The 19,849-nt window shown below is 41.0% G+C and overlaps 2 protein-coding genes across 2 annotated transcripts; both read left to right on the top strand.

The window, feature by feature from the left end:
• The first annotated feature begins 1,145 nt into the window (after positions 1–1,145).
• Positions 1,146–5,615, top strand: fbxo43 (F-box protein 43). The gene is made up of 5 exons (XM_051130587.1): positions 1,146–1,231; positions 3,131–4,386; positions 4,460–4,562; positions 4,874–5,044; positions 5,162–5,615. The coding sequence occupies exons 2-5, from the start codon at positions 3,173–3,175 to the stop codon at positions 5,408–5,410; spliced, it is 1,737 nt and encodes a 578-aa protein (XP_050986544.1). The 5' UTR covers positions 1,146–1,231; positions 3,131–3,172; the 3' UTR covers positions 5,411–5,615.
• A 938-nt stretch (positions 5,616–6,553) lies between these two features.
• LOC127178050 (regulator of G-protein signaling 22) lies at positions 6,554–19,826 on the top strand. Its single transcript, XM_051130679.1, has 24 exons — positions 6,554–6,626; positions 6,713–6,741; positions 6,842–6,904; positions 7,848–8,027; positions 8,121–8,206; positions 8,358–8,436; positions 8,571–8,664; positions 10,021–10,183; positions 10,426–10,587; positions 10,709–10,877; positions 10,952–11,053; positions 11,190–11,291; positions 11,412–11,606; positions 11,690–11,782; positions 12,042–12,199; positions 12,280–12,433; positions 12,563–12,721; positions 14,193–14,258; positions 14,662–14,820; positions 15,458–15,637; positions 15,715–15,858; positions 16,176–16,256; positions 19,442–19,562; positions 19,746–19,826. Exons 1-24 carry the CDS (start codon positions 6,608–6,610, stop codon positions 19,814–19,816), a joined length of 2,829 nt encoding a protein of 942 aa, XP_050986636.1. The 5' UTR covers positions 6,554–6,607; the 3' UTR covers positions 19,817–19,826.
• The last annotated feature ends 23 nt before the right edge of the window (positions 19,827–19,849 follow it).

Genomic DNA, 19,849 nt, shown 5'->3' with positions numbered 1-19,849 from the left:
TTCACACCACCGTTTGTCTGTGTAATTCACCCATAGTTTCGTGAAATATATTGTATTAAATGTGACCCTGGAGCACAAAACCAGTCTTAAGTAGCACGGATACATTGTATGGGTCAAAATGATCGATTTTCTTTTATGGCAAAAATCTATAGGATATTAAGTAAAGATCATGTTCCATGAAGATATTTTGTAAGTTTACTACCGTAAATATATCAAAATCTAATTTCTGATCAGTAATATGCATTGCTAAGAACTTTTTGCACCCTCAGATTCCAGATTTTCAAATAGTTGTATCTCAGCCAAATATTGCTTTAAGCTTATTTATTCAGCTCTCGGATAATGTATAAACCTCAGTTTAAAAAAATGACCCTTATGACTGATTTTGTGGTCCACGGTCACATATAATAAACTCTTGTGTGAGAATGGAAAATGTGTTTATTTTTGTGATATTTGTGATTTAATTATGCCATGTTCAATTACTAATGATACGATTCTGAAGATCGTATTTGCTACAAAACAGTTTCATGCTAATTATAATTAAACTAATCTACATGTTCAAGATTATTTCAGCAAAAATATTTTTTTAGGGAAAACAGAACATTACCTGTAGTATTTAAATGAAAGACAAGCATGTATTTTATTTGGCCACATAGTCAATCAACCTTCTTATTTTAATATTTATGGACGTTTCTTTATTCAAAATGTGAATGAGTGAAATTATTTTTTTTTCACTGGAAAAATCAGAACAGTTCTGCTTTCGTGTTTATATATAACATTTACGAAATCCATAATATTTCATGAATATAGGAAGAGTTCATTTGCAAAAACAATTTTCAAACCATTTTCAAAAAGTAAGTTTTTTCATTGTGCATTCCAGTTAATCTCAATCAAAGCTGGGTTGGGTTAGTCGGGTTATTTTGATATAATAATAAAACAATAAAAACATCATAACATCATATAAAACATGAGCTTTGAAAATGACGAAAAAAACAGAGTTGTCTGTTTTCGCAAATAAACTCTTAATATCCTAATTGTTTTAATATATGTTCCTTTCGTGTTTAATATTTTGAATGTTTAATTGTTGAAAAAAATGATTCCGTGTCTCTTTAAACCCTCGTCCAATCAGCGAAATGGGCTCGAAATTTGAAAGGTGGAGCCTCATTGACCCGCTGCTCACCGTCACTCTCTCTCTCTCTGAGCGGCAGCAGCATGAAACTCTGATCAAACACGCGTGAGTAACAGATGCTTTATTTAACGTGTTTTAATGTTTTAAGGTTTATCAGTTTAAAAAGCATTTCTCGTGTAACATGTGGAACAGCTCTTCGTGTTGTGTGTGATGAGCAGCAGCTGATTGACTGTGTGTGTCACTTGTTTCCGTCTTCGTTCAGCGTCTTTCTGTCAGCTGTGAACCGTTAAACGTGTGTCCCTTCCGGCCTGTGGTCCCCACAATGTAAAAAAAAAATATTAAAAATAGTAAATGGTGTTTATCTGAAAGTGTAACGATGCAAACATGTTTTCTGTGAGGGCTAGGTTTAGGGTTGGGTTAGGGGATAGACAATATCGTTTGGTCAGTATAAAAACTATAGAAGTCTATGGAAAGTCCCCACAATTCACAAAAACAAACGTGTGTGTGTGTGTGTGTGTGTGTGTGTGTATGTTTGTTTGCGCGCGCGCGCCCGTGCGCGTGTGTGTGTTTGGTCTGCGCGAGCACGCGCTCTGTTGTGCACGCGCATTTAAATCGGCGCAAAGTTTGAATCTACAGGAGGGAAAACCGCTCATCGCGTCACTATAGCAACCATAACCGACTCCTGTTTCCATTACCGAATGTAGCGCTAATTAACGCAGAGTTTCCTAATTACACACGGTCTGAACGGTGGAAGACACCAAAACCACAGCACTGAGTTTCTCCAGGCCTTCTTTGATATTTCTGACAGAAAATCAGACACTTTCCACACTGGTATCTTTAGTTTACTGTTAGTTATTCTTGTGTTGTAATCATTAGGAGCTCAAACTAATCGCTGCTCATTATGATTAACTGAACCAGATTCAACTAAACTAAACTAATATTAACTTAGAGCTATATTACTGACATTTTTGACCCTGACATACTGAATTGAATTGAATTGAATTTATACATTACATCGAATATATCTATTGATGTATGGTTTGTTAGGACAATATTTTGAGTTCCAGGGTCACACATGGGCATTACTTTGATCCACATCTCTGACTAATAACTATGGAAGTTTATTTCCAACAAAATATATAAACGTATATTAAATATAAAGCTTTACATTTGGAATTTAAGTCGTCGCCTTTATTTATATAGTGCTTTATACAGTACAGATTGTGAATTCAGAAAATAGAAATGTGTAATTCTGAGAAGAAAAGCTTTAACTGTAAGATATAAACTTATAACTGCAGAAAAAAGGTCAAAAACTTGTTGTTAAATTTGTTGACTTTTTGGTTTATGTAATATGTGTGTGTACTGTGTATATTTATTGTGTGTGTGTGTGTATAATACACATGAATGTATGTATATAAGAACAATAAGTTGTTTATGTATTAAAAAATTATATATAAGCACCAATTATATAAATATATACATGTGTGTATATATTTTAAAAATATATACTATATGTATATGTATGTGTATATATACATAATACATATACACCGTACACACACATTATGTAAACAAACCTTTATTTTGGATGTGATTAATGGTGCTTAATCATTTAACAGCATTACCTTTTTTTTTTTTTCATTGCAAATGTCAGTTTATGTCACAATTGCAAGTTAACATCTTGCAATTCTTTTATTTACAATCGAGTCATAACCTTTTTTTTTTTTTATTTGGTATCAAAAACAAGCTTGACTTTCTTTTTCTCCTTGCAATTCTGAAAAATCTGCAATTACTTTTTTCTGTAGATGGCAGAATATTTACTAATTATAACTGAAACAAGCATTTTCTGTAAAGCTGCTTTGATACAATGTTTTGTGAAAAGAGACTTGAAAATGTAAGTGTTAATCAAACTAGATGAATGAATGAATTCTGGAAACAGTTCTGAGCCTGTGAGTTCTGAGCCACAGATGGACCTTTCATGCATTGTGTTTTTGTTGTTGGCAGCACTCTTGGGTCCATCGAGTGTTTGTTAAAGGCCAGCAGAAGATGATGGAGGGCGCACAGGTTCAGAGTGTGAAACATCAGACCTGCGGCTCCTGTCGCAGCAGCGGCCGTACGGACCGGCTCTATACGCCCAGGAAAGACCGCCGTCCAAATGGCACCAAAGAAAGCCGTGAGCCAGGCTCCTCTGTTCCTCTACACAGAAAAGACCACAGCTGGTCCAAGGACTCTATTAACGAGCCAAAGAGGGAAGATGCCGTGTCGTTAGCCTGGTGCGAGACTCCAAAGTTAATCAAAAAGGATGCGTCGCTCCGCAGGCGTCTGCTCGTGTCCCGCTCCTCGTCCGACGCTACGCCTGGAGAAATCTCCAGAGTTCACCACAAGAGTTTTGACTCTCCAGACGTCAGCCCGACCGGGCCTTTGTCTTACAGCACTTTAAAAGCCGACGACTTTTTCTCCTGTCGAAAGCGCCGTCTTCTGTTCTCCCAGGCCATTACGTCCACACTGGAGACGGGCAGGAGCGGCGTCCACATGAGCCCGACGCTGTTTCAGAACCCGGCCGCCGAACCGGATCTCGACGAAAGCATCATAGCTGGTCTTCCAAGCTCACCACAAACCGATGACTTCACGCCGCTGAGCGGAGATGCCTTCCGGTCCCCCCTGAGAACAGAAAAGCGCGTCCTGGACGCGTCTTCGCTCACGCCCGCCTCTGAGGACAGCGGCTTCAGCTCTTTGGGTCTGGATAAGTCGCACGACTCCTCGGTGGACCACGACGGCTCTTTCCAGGAGTTGGTGCTGACGAGCTCGTGCGGGAAAGACAAGAGACGCTCTCGACTGGAGAGACAGCGCAGGCTGTCCACTCTCCGAGAGGGAGGCTCTCAGTCGGAGGACGGGCCCAGAGACCAGTGGACGGCATGCGGCGAACCTCGCGCGAGTAAAGACGACGTGTTTTTGGACGGGACACCGCTGAGCGCGGCCACGCTGAAGATGCAGGACCTGTCTCTGACTCCGGCGCTGCAGGTCGTTCACGCCATCAGCCGTCGCAGCACTCGTGCGCCGCAGCAGCAGACCAGTCTGGAGGATCTGCTCTGTCTCTCAGAGGAAGACGGACCCGTCAGAACCAGCCTGCCGCTCTCAGGACTCATCGGACGCAAAATGGGCCTAGACAGGGTGGACGTGATCTCGGAGCTGAGGATGAGAAGCCTGAGACACGTGCTAGCCGTCATCTTGAGTCTTCTGTCTGCAGCTGACCTCTACAGGTACGTCGTACAGGTCAAATATTCATCGTTCTGGTGTTTGAAGGTCAGTATTGAACCGTGTGGTTGATCACAGGTTTGGCCAGGTGTCTGAAGACTGGAACGACGTCATCTCAGAAGATAAGAGAGCCGCTCACAGGAGAAAAAGCCACATCAGAGAGCTCAAGATCGCACTGGAGGTGACACAACCGATTTTAATTAGCTGCACTCATTTGTAGTGATAAACATTTCAAACAGTGCCATGTCACGTGTCCTCACGCTGCATGTGAGCTGGAGTCCAGTTATCATCTTGGAAGTAGATCCGGTAATTTAGCATTTTAAAGGAATGGTCCACCCCAAAGTGAAAATTGTTGTCAATTACTGTAAATACTGTTCATTTTGGCAAATATAGGAGGCTGTTCTGCTGCAGTCTCATGCAGTAATATAATCTGTGTGCTCTTCGCAGTATGTAGTGAGCTGAGCTGTTCTCTGACTACATGTTTGTCTATAGGGTGACAGACCGGCTCACGTTCCAGATGCGGACACCAGGTCAGCGCTGGCGTGTCGATCCGCTTTGGGCAGCGTACAGGCTCAGGCCCGAACGGCCCACACACACCCGCCCTGCACCCCGACCCAGACCAACGACCGGCACTGCAGCTCCAAACGCATGCAGTTCCTGCAGGTACACGTGACAACCCGCTCAGACTCTGATGCAGACTTTCTGCTGGTCTTAAAGTCTTCAATTTCCTTCAAAAAACCCTGCAGAAACACTGATGTACTGTCTGTCTCTCTCTCTCAGGTGGCTAAGACTCTGTTCAGCGACGAGTATCTGAAGCCGTGTCCGCGCTGTCAGCATCCGGCCCGCTGTCACGCGCTGCGGGTCGAGGGTCAGTGCAGTTGGAGCGACTGCGGCTTCCGGTTCTGCACGGCGTGCTCGTGCGCGTTCCACGGCTCCAAAGACTGCGCACACCTGTCTGCCAAACGCAGGAGCAAGAGAGACGTGCTGCCCGGGAGCGCCCAGAGCAAACGCAACGTCAGGCGCCTCTGAGTGTGTGTGTGTGTATGTGTGTGCATGTGTGCGCGTGCGTGTGTGTTTTGATCGTGTATGTGTGCGTATGTTTTTAATTATGCATTTCTCATGAGTTTTGCACTTGTGTACAGCAATCATTTCGGTGTATCTGCATGTGTGTACATATTGCTCTTTACATGCTTGTTTTTATACATTGTTTTAAATAAAGCACTGTTTTACCTATAAACCAGAAGAGTTCATGTGAGAGATTCCTGGAGTGTCTTTAACTTTTTTTTTTTTTTTTTAAACATATAGTCTATGTATTTGCACATGTGGGTCTTCCAGAGTTCATGTAAGGTGCTTGAGGTACTTGAATTTGACTTTCTGAAATGTTTGACCTGGAAAACCCTTGAAAATAGCAATATTCATGAAGAGGTCCTTGCTTGAATTAAAAAATGTATCTATAAAATAAGTGTTTTTATTAAAATAAGTTTTTTTTTTTTTTTTTTTTTTTTTTTTTTTTTGTATATGTTTTTTTTTTTCCAATAAGCACATCTTTTCATGCATATATTGTTTAATAATTCAAGTAAGGAACTCTTCAGGAATATTGGTGTTTTCAAGGGTTTTCCAGGCCAAACATTTCAGAAAGTCAAATTTATGGTAAAATCAAACCTACATGATTCTACACCCTTCAGTCACACATAGGCCTAATATAAATGTTAACCTGATATCACAGCTGTTGCTGTCAGAATGGTCCATTTTAGATGTTTTGTGCTTTATTTCTCTTTCTCTTTTTGTTCTTAAGTTGACATCATTGCATAATTTGTGTTTGGCTTTATTTTTGCCATTTTGTTTTATTACTATGTTTTTATTTATCTTTTTTAGAATTTGAAGGACATTGTTTGATAAGTGAGATCTCTGTTTGTAGTCCTTGAAAATCCAAAAAGTAGTGCTTGCAAAGTCCTTGAAAGTTCTGGAATTTCGTTTTGCAGTGTCTGTAGGAATCCTGGTCTTCTCTTAGGACTGTGATTGTTTAAGCGCATTGTTAGACCTGCTGTTAGTAATTGTTTTGATGATGATTATTATTATGAGAGAAGTCAAACTCCAGCGGAAGTGCAGTTGAGATTCGCGTCTGTTCTTGAGTTTCAGTTTGATCACCATAGCAACGCGATCAGACGCGCGCGCGCGCGGAAAAGTTGTCGGGATCTTCACTGGATCCGAACCGAAGTGTCCGGAATGTCGCGGATGTTTCCCGGTGAGTTTGAGTCCAGTCTGGTTCAGCAGCGGGTTTATGGTTTACTGCGGCCGCTCTCTGATGCGGTTTCTGCTTTTTCCTTTCAGATTTACCTGAAATAACGAGCGAGAACTTTGTGAGTATCAAAATCACGCGATCGAATCGTGTTTTAGTGAGAATGAATCGCGATCTCGTGTTATTAATGTGACTGATCGATGATTATTTTGATTAAACAGGAACAGAGTCTCTCATCTGATCACACCTTCACTGAGTTCCTCAACGACTTTCTGCTGCTGCCTGTGAGAATCAGTACTGTCACTTTAAGAACAATAACATTAAACTGATACTTAGTGACAAATCACTGTCAACAAAAACAACCGAGCGACAGTAAAAGCCTTAATTGTATTATAGGCTTATAAATGATGAAATCAAGAACATTTGTAAAATGGAATATTTAATGACATTTTGTACACTGACAAAACTATTTTTACTTAGAACTTGTTAGTAAATTTCATAAGTAATTAGAAAGAAATGGTATGTAACGTGTAGACATTTTGTCTAAAACAATTCTATAAGAGTCACAATAAATATAGGCAAAGGCAAGTTTATTTATATAGCACATTTCATACACAATGGTAAATTAAAGTCCTTTGTATATAAAAGTAATTAAAATAATCATAAAAATGTTCTCAGTATATAAAACGTGACCCTGGAGCACAAAACCAGTCATAAGTAGCGCAGGTATATTTGTAGCAATAGCCAAAAATCCATTGTTTGGGTCAAAATTATCGTTTTTCTTTTCGTTTTATGCCAAAAATCATTAGGACATTAAGTAAAGATCATGTTCCATGAAGATAAAAAAAATTCCTACGATAAATATATCAAAACGTAATTTTTGATTGGTAATATGCATTGCTTACAACTTCATTTAGACAGTTTTAAAGGTGATTTTCAGATTTTCTTGCACCCTCATATTCCAGATTTTCAAATAGTTGTATTTGCCCAAACACTGTCCTAACAAACCGTACATCAGTGGAAAGCTTGTTTATTCAGCTATTATTTATGATGCATAAATTCAAATTGCCTTAAGTTTCAGTTTGACCCTTATGACTGGTTTTGTGGTCCAGGGTCACATATATGCTTTCTACTTTATAAAATCTCTAGATCTGTATTAACAGTACGTAGACTAACAGTATGTGTTTCTGTAATGGAGCGTGTGACTGTCGTCTGTCTGTGTTTCAGGTGTTTGCTGTGGCAGTGAGGTATGATGGGATCTCTGCAGGTTTTGAGCTGCTGGATCACACCGCTGTCCATCTGTCCCGTCAGATCAGAACCGCTCTACACGAGATCCGGTCCAGAACTCTGTCTGACCCGAGCTGGATCCCAGCAGAACCCGTTCGGGACAACAGCTACGCCGTCACCGTATGTACACACAGCCTGCTTTACACGCATATACACGCTTTCAGACATTTGTCACGTGTTCTGTGACATATGAAGTTCGTGACTCCTGTGCAGCGTCTGGATCGAGATCAAACCATCCAGTGGCTGAAGAGAGACCGGCTGCCGTTTTTCCTACAGAGTGACTGTTACTTTGAGTTCAGGTAGGAAGAACGTTCTGAATGTTGAATGAAGGCATCGTCCAGCTGCGCGGCATAAGCTTATTTTTCTGATGCCGTCTGATGAATGTCTGGGTTTTTCAGTGTGATGATGATGATGTTGATCTTTCATATTGTCTGTTGTTTTCACGCACAGGTTGGCTAAATGTCTTTGTCAGCTCGGCGGTCCGGTGAGCGTCGGCGCTTCATCCTGTCAAGCGCTGCAGTGTGATGAGGTGTGTCTGATGAGGGATTTGTGAGATCATAACCAGCAGATATTTGTGCTGCAGGAGCATGAACATCTTTAGTGTGAGATCTGGTTTGAGGAGTGTGTGCTACAGTCTGGTTGTGTGTTCTGGTGGGTTTGCAGTGCCGTCTTTGCAGTTTTTCAGAGAAGACAAACAGCAGATTCATCTCTCCGAACACTGACCGGTCAGAGCCGGCCGACCGCAGCGCAGCAAACGGTAGGACAGATTTATGGAGTCCATTCCTCACCTCGGCTGCTTAGAGACGGACACAATGCAAGAAAACATCTGAGAACATCAGCCTATACACCATAAATGAGCAGAGACACACATATTAGCTGAAACTAATTCTTTTGGGAATCGATGAGTTTTGCAGCACTGACACTGGTATTGAGGTGAAGAATGACAGTGTAGAGCACAGACGTAGAAACTCCACGTAAATGCTCAAATACTTACACACACCAGTCAGTTTTTGGACAGTAAGATTTTTAATCTTCTGCTCACCAAGCCAACATTTATTTATTTTAATATGTAATATATTTCTGTGACTTCAAAGCTGAATTTTTAGCATCATTACTCCAGTCACATGATCCTTCAGAAATCATCTAATAATGTTACAAAAGCTTTTTATTTCAGATAAATGCTGAATTTTGGATCTTTCTACTCATCGAAGAATCCTGAAAAAATACACTCAACTGTTTTAAATGTTATTGATAATAATAATAAAAAATGTTTGTTGAGCAGCAAATCAGCATATTAGAATGATTTGTGAAGGATCATGCGACACTGAAGGCTGGAGTAATGATGCTGAAAATTCAGCTGCGCATCACAGAAATAAATTACATTTTAAAATATATTCAGATAAAAAGCAGTTCTTTTAAATATTAAAAATATTTCACAATATTATAAACAAATGCAGGCTTGGTGAACAGAAGAGACTTTTTTTTAAAAAACTTAAAAAATCTTACTGTTCAAAAACTTTTGACTGGCAGTGTATGTATACATGTGTACATGTACAGTTTTTTTTATTTTTTATTTTTTACTTCACATCAAAGTTTCGTACTGTTGTGCTTCTCCTTGTAGCTGGTTAGTTTGGTTCATGCCTTGGTTCATCACATCACTATAGCCAAGAAATTTTTTCCAAATCCCTATGGGAAAAATGAATGGAAAAATTGATAAAATTATGAAAATTCATATATAAAAAAAGTAAATATTAGTGTTTTATTTTTAAGTGTACTATACAATTGTTTTATTTTTATTTAATACTCACCTTTCATTTTAAAATACAATAATTTAATGATCACACTTCATTGTTTTGTTTATTTTATTAAAAAAAAAAAAAGAAGTGCAATATTGTTGTTATTACTACTACGACTATTTGGGGTTTTTTTTCACACTGTGTGCAGTGTAAGCATCTCCAGATGCTCTCATGAGAACCAGACTGAGAAACTTATGTGCACCGCTGGTTATTTTCCTGTTTATTACTGTGAAGCTGCTGTGAGTCAGTCTGTGCTGTATAAAGCGTTACAGAAATCAGTGTGATTGATCAGGTGCTCATGTGTTTTTCTGTCGCAGGTCAGGCAGGAGGTTTGACGGCGAGACGCAGCTGTGACGCAGGTGCCAGACGGACTTTTCTGGACTTTAAGAAGTCTCTGGTCGGCGGCCCGGGAGAAAATATTCTACGTCTCTGGATGGATATCGAACGACTGAAGACACTCAGCGCCAAGACCAAGAGCAGGTAACAAGCGCTAACTAACCAACCTGCTAACACACTCAGGCCACCAGAGAAACAAGCGTTTTAGAAGTGTTTTAACACAAATTGTTGCCATGTAAGCTTGAATCCAGACAGTGACCAGTGCCAGTGCACTCATGTGTGATGTAACACACGCACACGTGAAGTATGTATGATGTGTCCACATCTGTGTGCTTGTGTAGAGTCACAAGTGTCGGTTTATGTACAAGTGCAGTGTCTGTGTGCAGGTATTTAGGGTGGATGAAGGATCAGTATGTGATGAGCAGCAGTGCGGCGGCTCTGAGTGAACAGCTGCTCTTTAGACTGGGCTTAAACAGCACCACCTGCTGGAACGAGAAGAGACTGCAGGACGTCCAGCCCCGTCTGTCAGAGATCCTGCTGCTGTACTGGTGAGCGTGTGTGTGTGTGTGTGTGTGTGTGCGCACACTTTAAATCAGACAGATGTCATGGTCTAATAAAGTGTGTGTCAGTTTGATTGTGTGTGTGTGTGTGTGTGTGTGTGTGTTTCAGGGGTCATCGTTTCCACTTATTTCCATCCGATCAGTGGCAGATATGTGAGCGAGTGTTGAGTTCTTCTGTCTGTACGGAGCTCTGCGTCCCCTGTCTCCCCGTATGCGCGTCTGTCTCCGTCTGCGCAGACACTGGACCGCAGCCTGTGTGCGTCTGCAGTGATTTGAGAGTACGCCACTGTACGATCCATCGTTGCTGATGATCTGTATGTGTTTGACCCGTGTAATAATTGTGTGTGTGTAGGTTGAGGACGGCAGTGAGATTCAGACTCTACTGGAGGTTCTACAGACTGAATCCAGATCTGGTTTCTTTTTCACTTGTTTCTGTCAGAATTCAGGGCAGCAGGTGTGTGGTGTTTTGTGTGTGTTGTGTGTAGAGTGCAGCAGATTTAATGTAAAGCATCAGTATAATTTCACGTGTAAAGCAGTGTGTGTGGTGCTCTAATGTTCTGTGTGTGTGTGTGTGTGTGTGTGTGTGTTAGCTGTGGGAGAATGCTGTGTATTTCTGCTCAGAACTGCTACAGTACCACCAACTCTTCAGTCAGAGCAGATTTGATCCGTACCGAGCACAACGCACGGCTCAGGTATACACATATCTACATTATTTTGCGGTGTGTCCTTTCGTCCTGTCCAGAGTCTGTCTCTGGCTCATTTCTGTTCTTCTTTTCTCACATTCAGCAGTGTGTGTGTGTGTTTCGTCTTAGCTCCTGTATGCCTCGTACCTGAGCAGCGGCGCTCAGATGAGCATTGGCTTGAACGAGGAGGACAGGAGAGCCGTTCTGCTGCGTCTGAGTCCCCCGTTTGAGGACCTGTTTGACCGAGCGGAAGAACACGCTCTGAGTGTCCTGCTGGAGCCCTGGACGCTGTTATCAGAGAGACTCAGAGACGCGCCGCACACTGTAAGGGTCACCACCGACACATCAATCGCACACTGATCCGTTATTGTCCCGATGGAGCGGTAATGCAGCGTTTCTGTCTGTAGGTGTCGCAGTGGCAGGAGGTGCGTTACGCCGAGGCTGAGCTCTTCCAGACGCTGCAGACGCTTTATAAGCGCACGCAGAGCAGACGACAGCAGGTATGAAACAGAATGACAAAAACATACATACATAGAAAATAGCTTAGTACCACACTGAAAAACAAGCCCTTTCTTTCCTTTTAAACTGAATTAAAACCAGAATATAGGGGCCCATATTTTAAAACAAATTAATCATTTGAATTAAAAATAAAAACTCTAAATAATTTGCGAGAATTAATTTAAATACAGAATTAAATAGTAAGTGCTATAAAACAGTATAATTTCTACAGTATGATTCTACTCCAATGTTGTCCGGCAGGAGCGCAGGACTGCAGCTTCACCAGCGGAGGGCGGCAGAGCGCCGGATCTCTGGTCGAAGGTTCCGCGTGAGTTTCGCGGGGTCCGTCTGGATTCTCTGCTGAGGAACCGCGTGGAACTGCAGCACTTCCTGTCCTTCCTGGAGGAGAATTCAGCCAGGTGAATGAAGTCCAGTGGGACTGATGTGTGTCGAAGTGTCCCGTACACTGGTTTGACCCGTGTGTGTGTGTGTGCTGTAGTTTGGAGCTGCAGTGCTGGCTGGATGTGGAGCAGCTGAAGAAGAGTGATGAAGCACTTCTGGAAGAGAGAAACACCAGCATCAAAGACAAATATCTCAGCAGCAACTTCCTGTTTGGACCCGGCAGCCCGGCCACTGCAGAACAGCAGATGAAGGTATGAGATCGGCTCGTGTGTGAATGAGTGTGAGTCCGTTTATGAGAGACGTGTGAGTGACACACAGACCTGCAGCTGCTGCGCAGATGAAGAATCACACACAATCTGACTCTGTGTGTGTGTGTGTAGCTGCTGCAGATGTGCGGTGGGTGGCAGCGTCTCCAGCATGAGTGTGTCTCTCTGTCTGTTCTCACTGAGCTTCAGTCTCTGCTTCACAATCGTCTGGAAACTCGATGGCTGCCGCTGTTTCTCTCGAGCTCACAGTTCATCACGCGTCAGCAGCAGAAGGTAATTAAACATCCGCACGATCATCTATAACACTGACTTACACTTTTCTGTTCTTTTAAGCGTTCTGAATGTTAACGAATATCTTCACATACAGATGCCTTAAAAACTGTTCTTAAGAAAACAGGTTCACTGTAGTTTTCTAACTTTTTGACTCCAAGACTGTCACAGTGATTACAGTGCTTCTGCTGTAATGACACTGTTTTGTGTTCAGAACTTTTTAATTTACAGAAACTAGATGTGTCCACAGATTAAAATAATTAAAACAATAATTAAAATAAGCTTCTGGATTGCAAACGTTTCATGAGCAGAATGTTCTTCAAGGCTCCTGGTTTTCTGTCTGAGGATTAAGGACGAGGATTTTTGAAAATATAGTTTTAAAATATACTGATGTGCATTAAAAAAAATACACTTCAGTATCACTTACAGCAAACTGTACGGATTTATTTCCATCAATATTCCGAACGCTTATACTGAGGCGTTTGTTCATATTTAATTCACGCTGATTTATGCAACATCTTATTCCTAAAACATGGTGAAAATGTATTTTTGTTTATTTTGTTGTTGACAGCATTTTCTGATTTATGGTGTGATAAACGGAGACACCCAAAATCTGCTGTGTGATCTTTCTGGAAAAACCTTTAACTCTAATATGAGAGCAAAATTATCAACCTGGATTTATCCGGTGTTCAGATTTATGTGCTGGAATTTCTTGCAAACTATTGCATGTTTAATTAGAGAATGCCTAATAACATTTCAGAAAACGTGATACAAAAAAAAAAAAAATACAATTTTAATGTTAATTTAATGTTAGTTACGGTTTTACCGCGTTCACCCGCCCTGTTTTTCGTCATCCTCATGACGCCCCCTGGTGTGGAGCCGCTGCATGTCACCCGTCATCATACATCTGCACATGTGTTTTGTGGTGAATGTGTTGTGTCAGTGTTTGTATCTGACGAGAGACGTGTGTTTGAGATGTTGACATGAGCGGATCGCTGATGTCCTCTGATGTCACGCGTCCGTCTCTGCTCACGTTACCTGTGAGCAAATTACACCCGAGTTTCCTAATTACTCTAATTACAGTAATTACCCAAAACACCTGCAGATCAGATCATCAGACACCAGCTCACAGAGACATGTCTCGTTCTGCTCCTGTCCCACACACACTGACACACTGATGATGATGATGATGATGATGGGTCACACATTAAAACACACTCGACATCTGTGAATCTGATCTGCTCATCTACATCCATAATGACATTCACAATCTTCATAAAGAATACTGCAGAACAAATGAAAAATATATGTGTGATCTCTCATGTGGCGACTTCTTCACTCTCACTGGAGGCACTGATGACATCATTTCCTGTGAGTGTTTCAGCGCTCTAGTGGAGTCTGAGTGCGTGTGTGTGTGCGTGTGTGTGCGTGCGTGTGTGTGTGTGTGTGTGTGTGTGTGCGTGTGTGCGTGCAGGTGACAGACGTGCAGTGTGAGCAGCAGCCGGTCGTCCGTCAGCGCAGGAGGAGACACGTGTGGAAGGTGAGTCCATCTTTATTCTGACATGATCGTGTTATTTGGACAAAAACTAAAAAGATTTTCCTTTTTTCTCCAGTTCCTCTTTAATCCAGTTTCTCTAATTGAGTTCATGTTTGTTTTATGAAATACGTCTTGAATGTCGATTGCTTCTGGACACATTGTACAGTTCATGCATGAATGTAGTTTTATTTCTATCAGCTCTTTCGGATCAGTAAGTGTCACAATATTCTGTAACTGATTGTGGTGTTTTCTAATCATTGTGAGTGTAAGAGGCGCTGTGTGTCACACTCATGTCATGAACTGACAGGAACATGGATTCATGTGTCAGATCATTTAGATCTCATTCAGTGTGTTCCTGTTGCACACGCGTGTCACTCTGTGAGATTAAGTGTGTGTGTGTCAGCAGGCGTCTGGAGGTCTGATGAGTTCGTCTCAGGAGTCGGTGGCTCTGCGCAGGGCTCTGTCGAATCCCGTCACCTGTCTTCAGTTCCAGAAGTTTCTGTCCGTCCGTGACGATCTGCTGGAGAACGATCTGCTCTTCTGGCTGGAGGTTCAGAGATACAAGGTGAGACGAGAATGAGATTCATCTGGAGAAAGAGCTTCATCTGTCTTAGTCTGTGGACCATTCCTGTCTTCATTCCTGATGATGTTTAACCAGTAAAGATGAAAATAACTTTGATATTGTTAGTCTTTTAGAAAAATCAGCGAGTCTCAAATCTGATCAGGATCTTTTGAGGAACGATCGGTTTTCAGAAACTTTACTTTCGCTGTTCCTCAGGGAAAAATCCTCACATCAAGCCTCCAAAACATCTCACATCTTTTGAAGAACGTTTATTACGTTTTGGATCATTTCAATTTCATCTTACTAAGACACATTACTGTAGATATAGAGTGAACACTGATATTTACATCATTTTATGTCAGTATCTGCTCCACTGTTAGAAAGATCAAGCATCAGAATATCATCATATAAACATCAGCATCTGCAGCAAATACATATTTTTGATCAGTTTGAGTCTCTGAATAAAACTGCTGTTTTTCCTTCATATTCTCACTAGATCAGACTATATGAGCCATAGAAGCCTGATGGAACAAATATGATATAAAACATAAAACACGCATGCAGTGATTTATTCCTAGATTTCTTTCGGTTTGTCTAAAGGTTCAGTAAACTGTGTGTGTGTGTGTGTGTGTGTGTGTAGGATCTGTGTCACTCCCGCTGTGATGACGTGACGCTCCAGAGGAAGGTGTCCATCATCATCAGCTGCTTCATCAGTTCGTCCGTCCCGCCGGCGCTGCAGATCCACGTTCCTCCTGATGCGGCGCAGCGTGTCGTGAGTCAGCAGCGAGCGCTCGGCCCGTACGTCTTCAGAGAGACGCAGGTCTGTGCCTGACGGACGTCTTCGGACTGACACACGTCCATCTGTCTGACCCCCGTGTGTGTGTGTGTGTGTTTCAGGCGTGTGTGTTCGACGAGCTGCTCAAGCACTGGCCGGATTTCATGGCGTTGCGCTCCGCCGTCGGGGAGGACGAGCTGCAGCGAGTGCTGGACAGAGAGAGACGGAGCAGAACGACAGAAGAGCAGGACCACAGCAGCTCTACGGTGCGTCTTGCTAAAACTGAGTAAATCATTACTTTCTTTTATAATTAAAATTTGGTTATGGTTTGGTTGACAGTGGACGCTAAATATTTATACCTTAGATCTCCATCAGCTTTTATGTTTTATATAGTTCAGTGATACTTTAATGATAACATCTGTAGTTTCCTGTCTGTTTGAAATCATTTTATTTACAAACATTGTGTGTGAGTGAACGACAGTGACAAATGAAAAATACTGGAAACACTGCAACTCTGAAAGACTGTGTGTGTGTGTGTGTGTGTGTGTGTGTGTGTGTGTGTGTGTGTGTTGGTCTGCTGCAGCAGGAGGAGGATGAGGCTCATTCCACTGCTGATGAAGAGCAGAACTGCAGGACTGACGGCACACGAGCGGCCACCTATAAGGTCAGAGGTCACACTTTTCTGTCTTTGTCTAAATCACATCAGCAGGAACTCTTCATCATCATCATCTTCATCATCATCATCAGCGATTCTTACATTCATGAGTCATTCCGTCACTTTCATCCAGCATTATTTTAGTGACATTTTACTTTTTAATAGTTTGAATTGATATATATTTTTATATATTTCCTGCTTTTGTGTTAATTTTAAAGTTGTAATAGTTTTGTTGTTTGTTGTTTCTGTCACTTCAAATGAGTTTTCTTTTACATGTCAGTAGATTTTTTATTTATTTATTTTTTTGTTTATGTTTTTTTAGTACATCAAGTTAAAGGAAATAAAAGTGAGAAATTTCCATTGGAAATGAGCTGAAATAAAATAAGTTGAAGGTTTTTATTTTATTTCAAAGAGTGTTTTTTTAATGGTTTTGTTGATCAGCTCAGATTCATGATCAGGATCATGAGGTTGACAAAATAAATGAAAGATTATTCAGTAAAATGGTACTGAAAATGTAAATGAGTTATAAACACTGATCTATATATAACGACTCTATAAGCGCTGTGTGTTATAGATCAGTGGTTATAAACCAAAAGCGGCGTTGACGCGTGTGAAGCGCTGTGTGTTTGTGTGACGCGTCTGTGATCTTCAGCTCGTCCGTCTGTGGATTATTCATCGGATCCGTCAGTCGCGTGTTCATATCTGAGTGTATTTTCATGAATGATCTGTGAGGATCGTGATTTACAGCAGGAGCGACTGGATCTTCATCTTCATCTCATGATTACAGTAAGACTCCATTCATTACTAACTGTGTGTGTGTGTTTGTATCTGCTCAAACAAACAGCTGAATCAGTGTCGTCGTTTAGTTTCCCTCGTGTCATTCAGACCATGACTGTCCGACTGCAGTGGATATTTTCAGAATGTCTGTGAATTTTGTTCAGAGAGTGAATGTCAGGGGGCTTCAGTGTTTGATTCCCAATGTTCTTCAAAGCATCTTTTGTGTTTCACTACAGTCAGACAGTCATAGCGGTCTGAATGATGACAGAAGAATCATTTGTGGATGAACTGAAGAACCTTAACTGTGAAGCTCATACACACACTGACTGATTGTTTTTGAAGAACAAACCTGTTTATGTAGATGCTCATGGTCTGACTGATGTTAGACAGCTGTGAGTAAATGCATGTAAAGTATAAATGTCTTCAATATCTTGTAGTTTCTGATGAGTCTTGAGGGTCTTTAGAGCAGCAGATCGGTGCCGTTCTTCTGTCTGAACACTGAGGAACGCGTTTCTCATATTTTGTCCTCAGAACAGAAGCACTTTACTGATGGACGCGGCACAAGGACACAAGAATCTGAAGACGCTGAATCTCAACATCACTGACAGATGCCAGAGCCCGTATTCACAAACATCTTAAGGCTAAAAGTAGTTCATCACCGGCCGATTTATGAGAAAATCTTTAAAATAATGACGTCAACCCTAAATTATGGACTCCTAAAGTTTAGCTCTAAAAGGTTTTCACAAAGCATTTTAGTGCTAAAACAAGCTCTGTTAGTGAACTAGTGAGGAGGATTCCCAAGTCACCAAGACCAAATCACAAATGACTGTTGTTGGCAATCAAACATTTTAGAAACACATCACATTTATTTGCACGTTTTCCCGTACATCTTTTTTTTGGTTCTGGAGGTGATCCCAACTCCAAATTTACATTTGATTATAGTATAAAGTTGGGCAAAAAGCAACGTTTGCGTGTCTTGCTGTCAGCCGTGATGATTATTCTCTGTTTGTCTCAGCAGCTTTGTGAAGAGGTTTAAAAAGAAAACTCTTAGCTAAAACGTTTACTGCTAGTTAGGAGAACATTCAGTGGTAAGATCAGATGTTTTGTGAATACGGGCCCTGATTGATCTGCTGTCGTCTCATCAGACCTGCCGTCCTCCTGTCCCTCAAACACTGCATTAATTATCCGTCCTGATTCTACGGATTGTGGTTGAAAGATCTTTGTTCTGCACTTAAGAATTTTTTTTTTTTTTTGTGGTAATGTTTTCTCTTTGTGCTCCCAAATAAAATGTTCAAAGAAGGCGGTCTCTTTCATTTCTGCTTCATTTAAACTTGCAGGAAGGAAAATCATGTATTATACATTTATCAGACGCTTTTATGAACATTTACGATCCTGACAGATCATTAGTGATTTAAACACTGTAAATATAAACCGCAGCGATTTATCGGATCACTGATGTGTTAAACTAACGTTACAATACATTTCAAATTAAAGCGTAAAATTAAAGGTCATCAACTAACAACATTCATGTTTGCTCATAAACATTGTCTAAAACTTAAAAATTGTATTTGTAATGGTCTTACAAGCAAAGTGGTAGAATGAGCAGAATTCAGCAGAATGAGATATAAACACTGTAAAAAATATTGCTCACTGTTAAAGCAAACTAATAAAAGCTTATTGTACAGTTACCATTCAGTGTAGTTTTTAACAGGTTAGTGTACTGAACTGTACAATCAAAAAAAAAAGTCACAGACTTTTTAAATAGACTGTGTTTTGCTAAACTTTTCATGAGGCCCAATTCATTAATAGGGTTAAAAATGAACAATGCTTTACATTGAGCTCTTACTAACATGAGTTCGTTTTCATTGTGTAAATAGTATAGTTTACATTTAATACATTCATTTTTTTGAGACCTCATAAAATATCAGTCACATCATAAAGACTAAATATTGTTCACAATACTGAACTGATGAATTAATATAAACTGAGCTCTGGATTAACACCTTTAATGGACAACAACAAAAAAAAGATTGTTTACTGTTGATGTTACAGCAGCTTTAAATCTAGGTTCATGTCAGTAAATGCACTACTGCTGATTGTTAATAAGATTTGTGTGAGAATGAACAGGTAAATGTTAACGTTAAAGGCCGTTGTCAACAAACAGCAGAGACACTTTACTGTGGTCACATTTGTTTACACTGAATGAATCTGAAAAATTAAATTTACCAGTTATTTTGCCAGAACTGAACTACTGCTCATGTAGAAATACTGATTCACAAAGTGGACTCAATTCACATTACCAGTAATTAATGTAACACTACTGACTCTGAAATGACTGTTATAAAATGACTGTAAGCTCTTCCACACAGCAGCAGCAGGAAATCGTGTTTGTGACGGTTCATTGTTGATCTCATCAGATCTGCTGGTCGTACACCAAACACATGGCGGCGCTGGAGCTCCACAAAACACCAGAGAGCAGCGCAGCCGTGACGTCTTCATCCTCATCGTCTTCATCATCATCTTCTTCATCCATGACAGGTCAACAACCACACACACACACGTATGTAGCGCTGAACACTTTCATCTTAAACAGCAGGGCGGTTCCTGTAGTTGTGAAGTGTATAAATATTCCAGTATGATCTGCTGAAAGCTGCGTGTACAGTGATCACAGACTGCAGTGAATCATGTGACGGGTCAAAAACACGACTGTTTCCTCTGCAGACAGAAGCTCCGGACGCAAACACAGCGGCCGCACGTCCGACCAGATGAAGAATCAGAACAAACACCACTGAGCTGAAAAACATGAACCCGAACCGAACAAACGA

The sequence above is a fragment of the Labeo rohita genome, chromosome 16, assembly GCF_022985175.1.
Source record: "Labeo rohita strain BAU-BD-2019 chromosome 16, IGBB_LRoh.1.0, whole genome shotgun sequence".
Classification (NCBI taxonomy): Eukaryota; Metazoa; Chordata; class Actinopteri; order Cypriniformes; family Cyprinidae; genus Labeo; species Labeo rohita.
The sequence above is the reverse complement of the archived record's forward strand: the minus strand, read 5'-3'. Positions and strand labels throughout refer to the sequence as shown.

Bases quoted from the DNA above. Each gene is read 5' to 3' on its own strand.
- fbxo43 (XM_051130587.1), top strand. From the start codon at position 3,173: ATGATGGAGGGCGCACAGGTTCAGAGTGTGAAACATCAGACCTGCGGC. The intron at 4,563-4,873 runs GTGACACAACCG...GTTTGTCTATAG, and splicing joins AGCTCAAGATCGCACTGGAG to GGTGACAGACCGGCTCACGT. The intron at 5,045-5,161 runs GTACACGTGACA...TCTCTCTCTCAG, and splicing joins AACGCATGCAGTTCCTGCAG to GTGGCTAAGACTCTGTTCAG.
- LOC127178050 (XM_051130679.1), top strand. The intron at 8,028-8,120 runs GTATGTACACAC...ACTCCTGTGCAG, and splicing joins ACAACAGCTACGCCGTCACC to CGTCTGGATCGAGATCAAAC. The intron at 12,722-14,192 runs GTAATTAAACAT...GTGTGCGTGCAG, and splicing joins TCACGCGTCAGCAGCAGAAG to GTGACAGACGTGCAGTGTGA.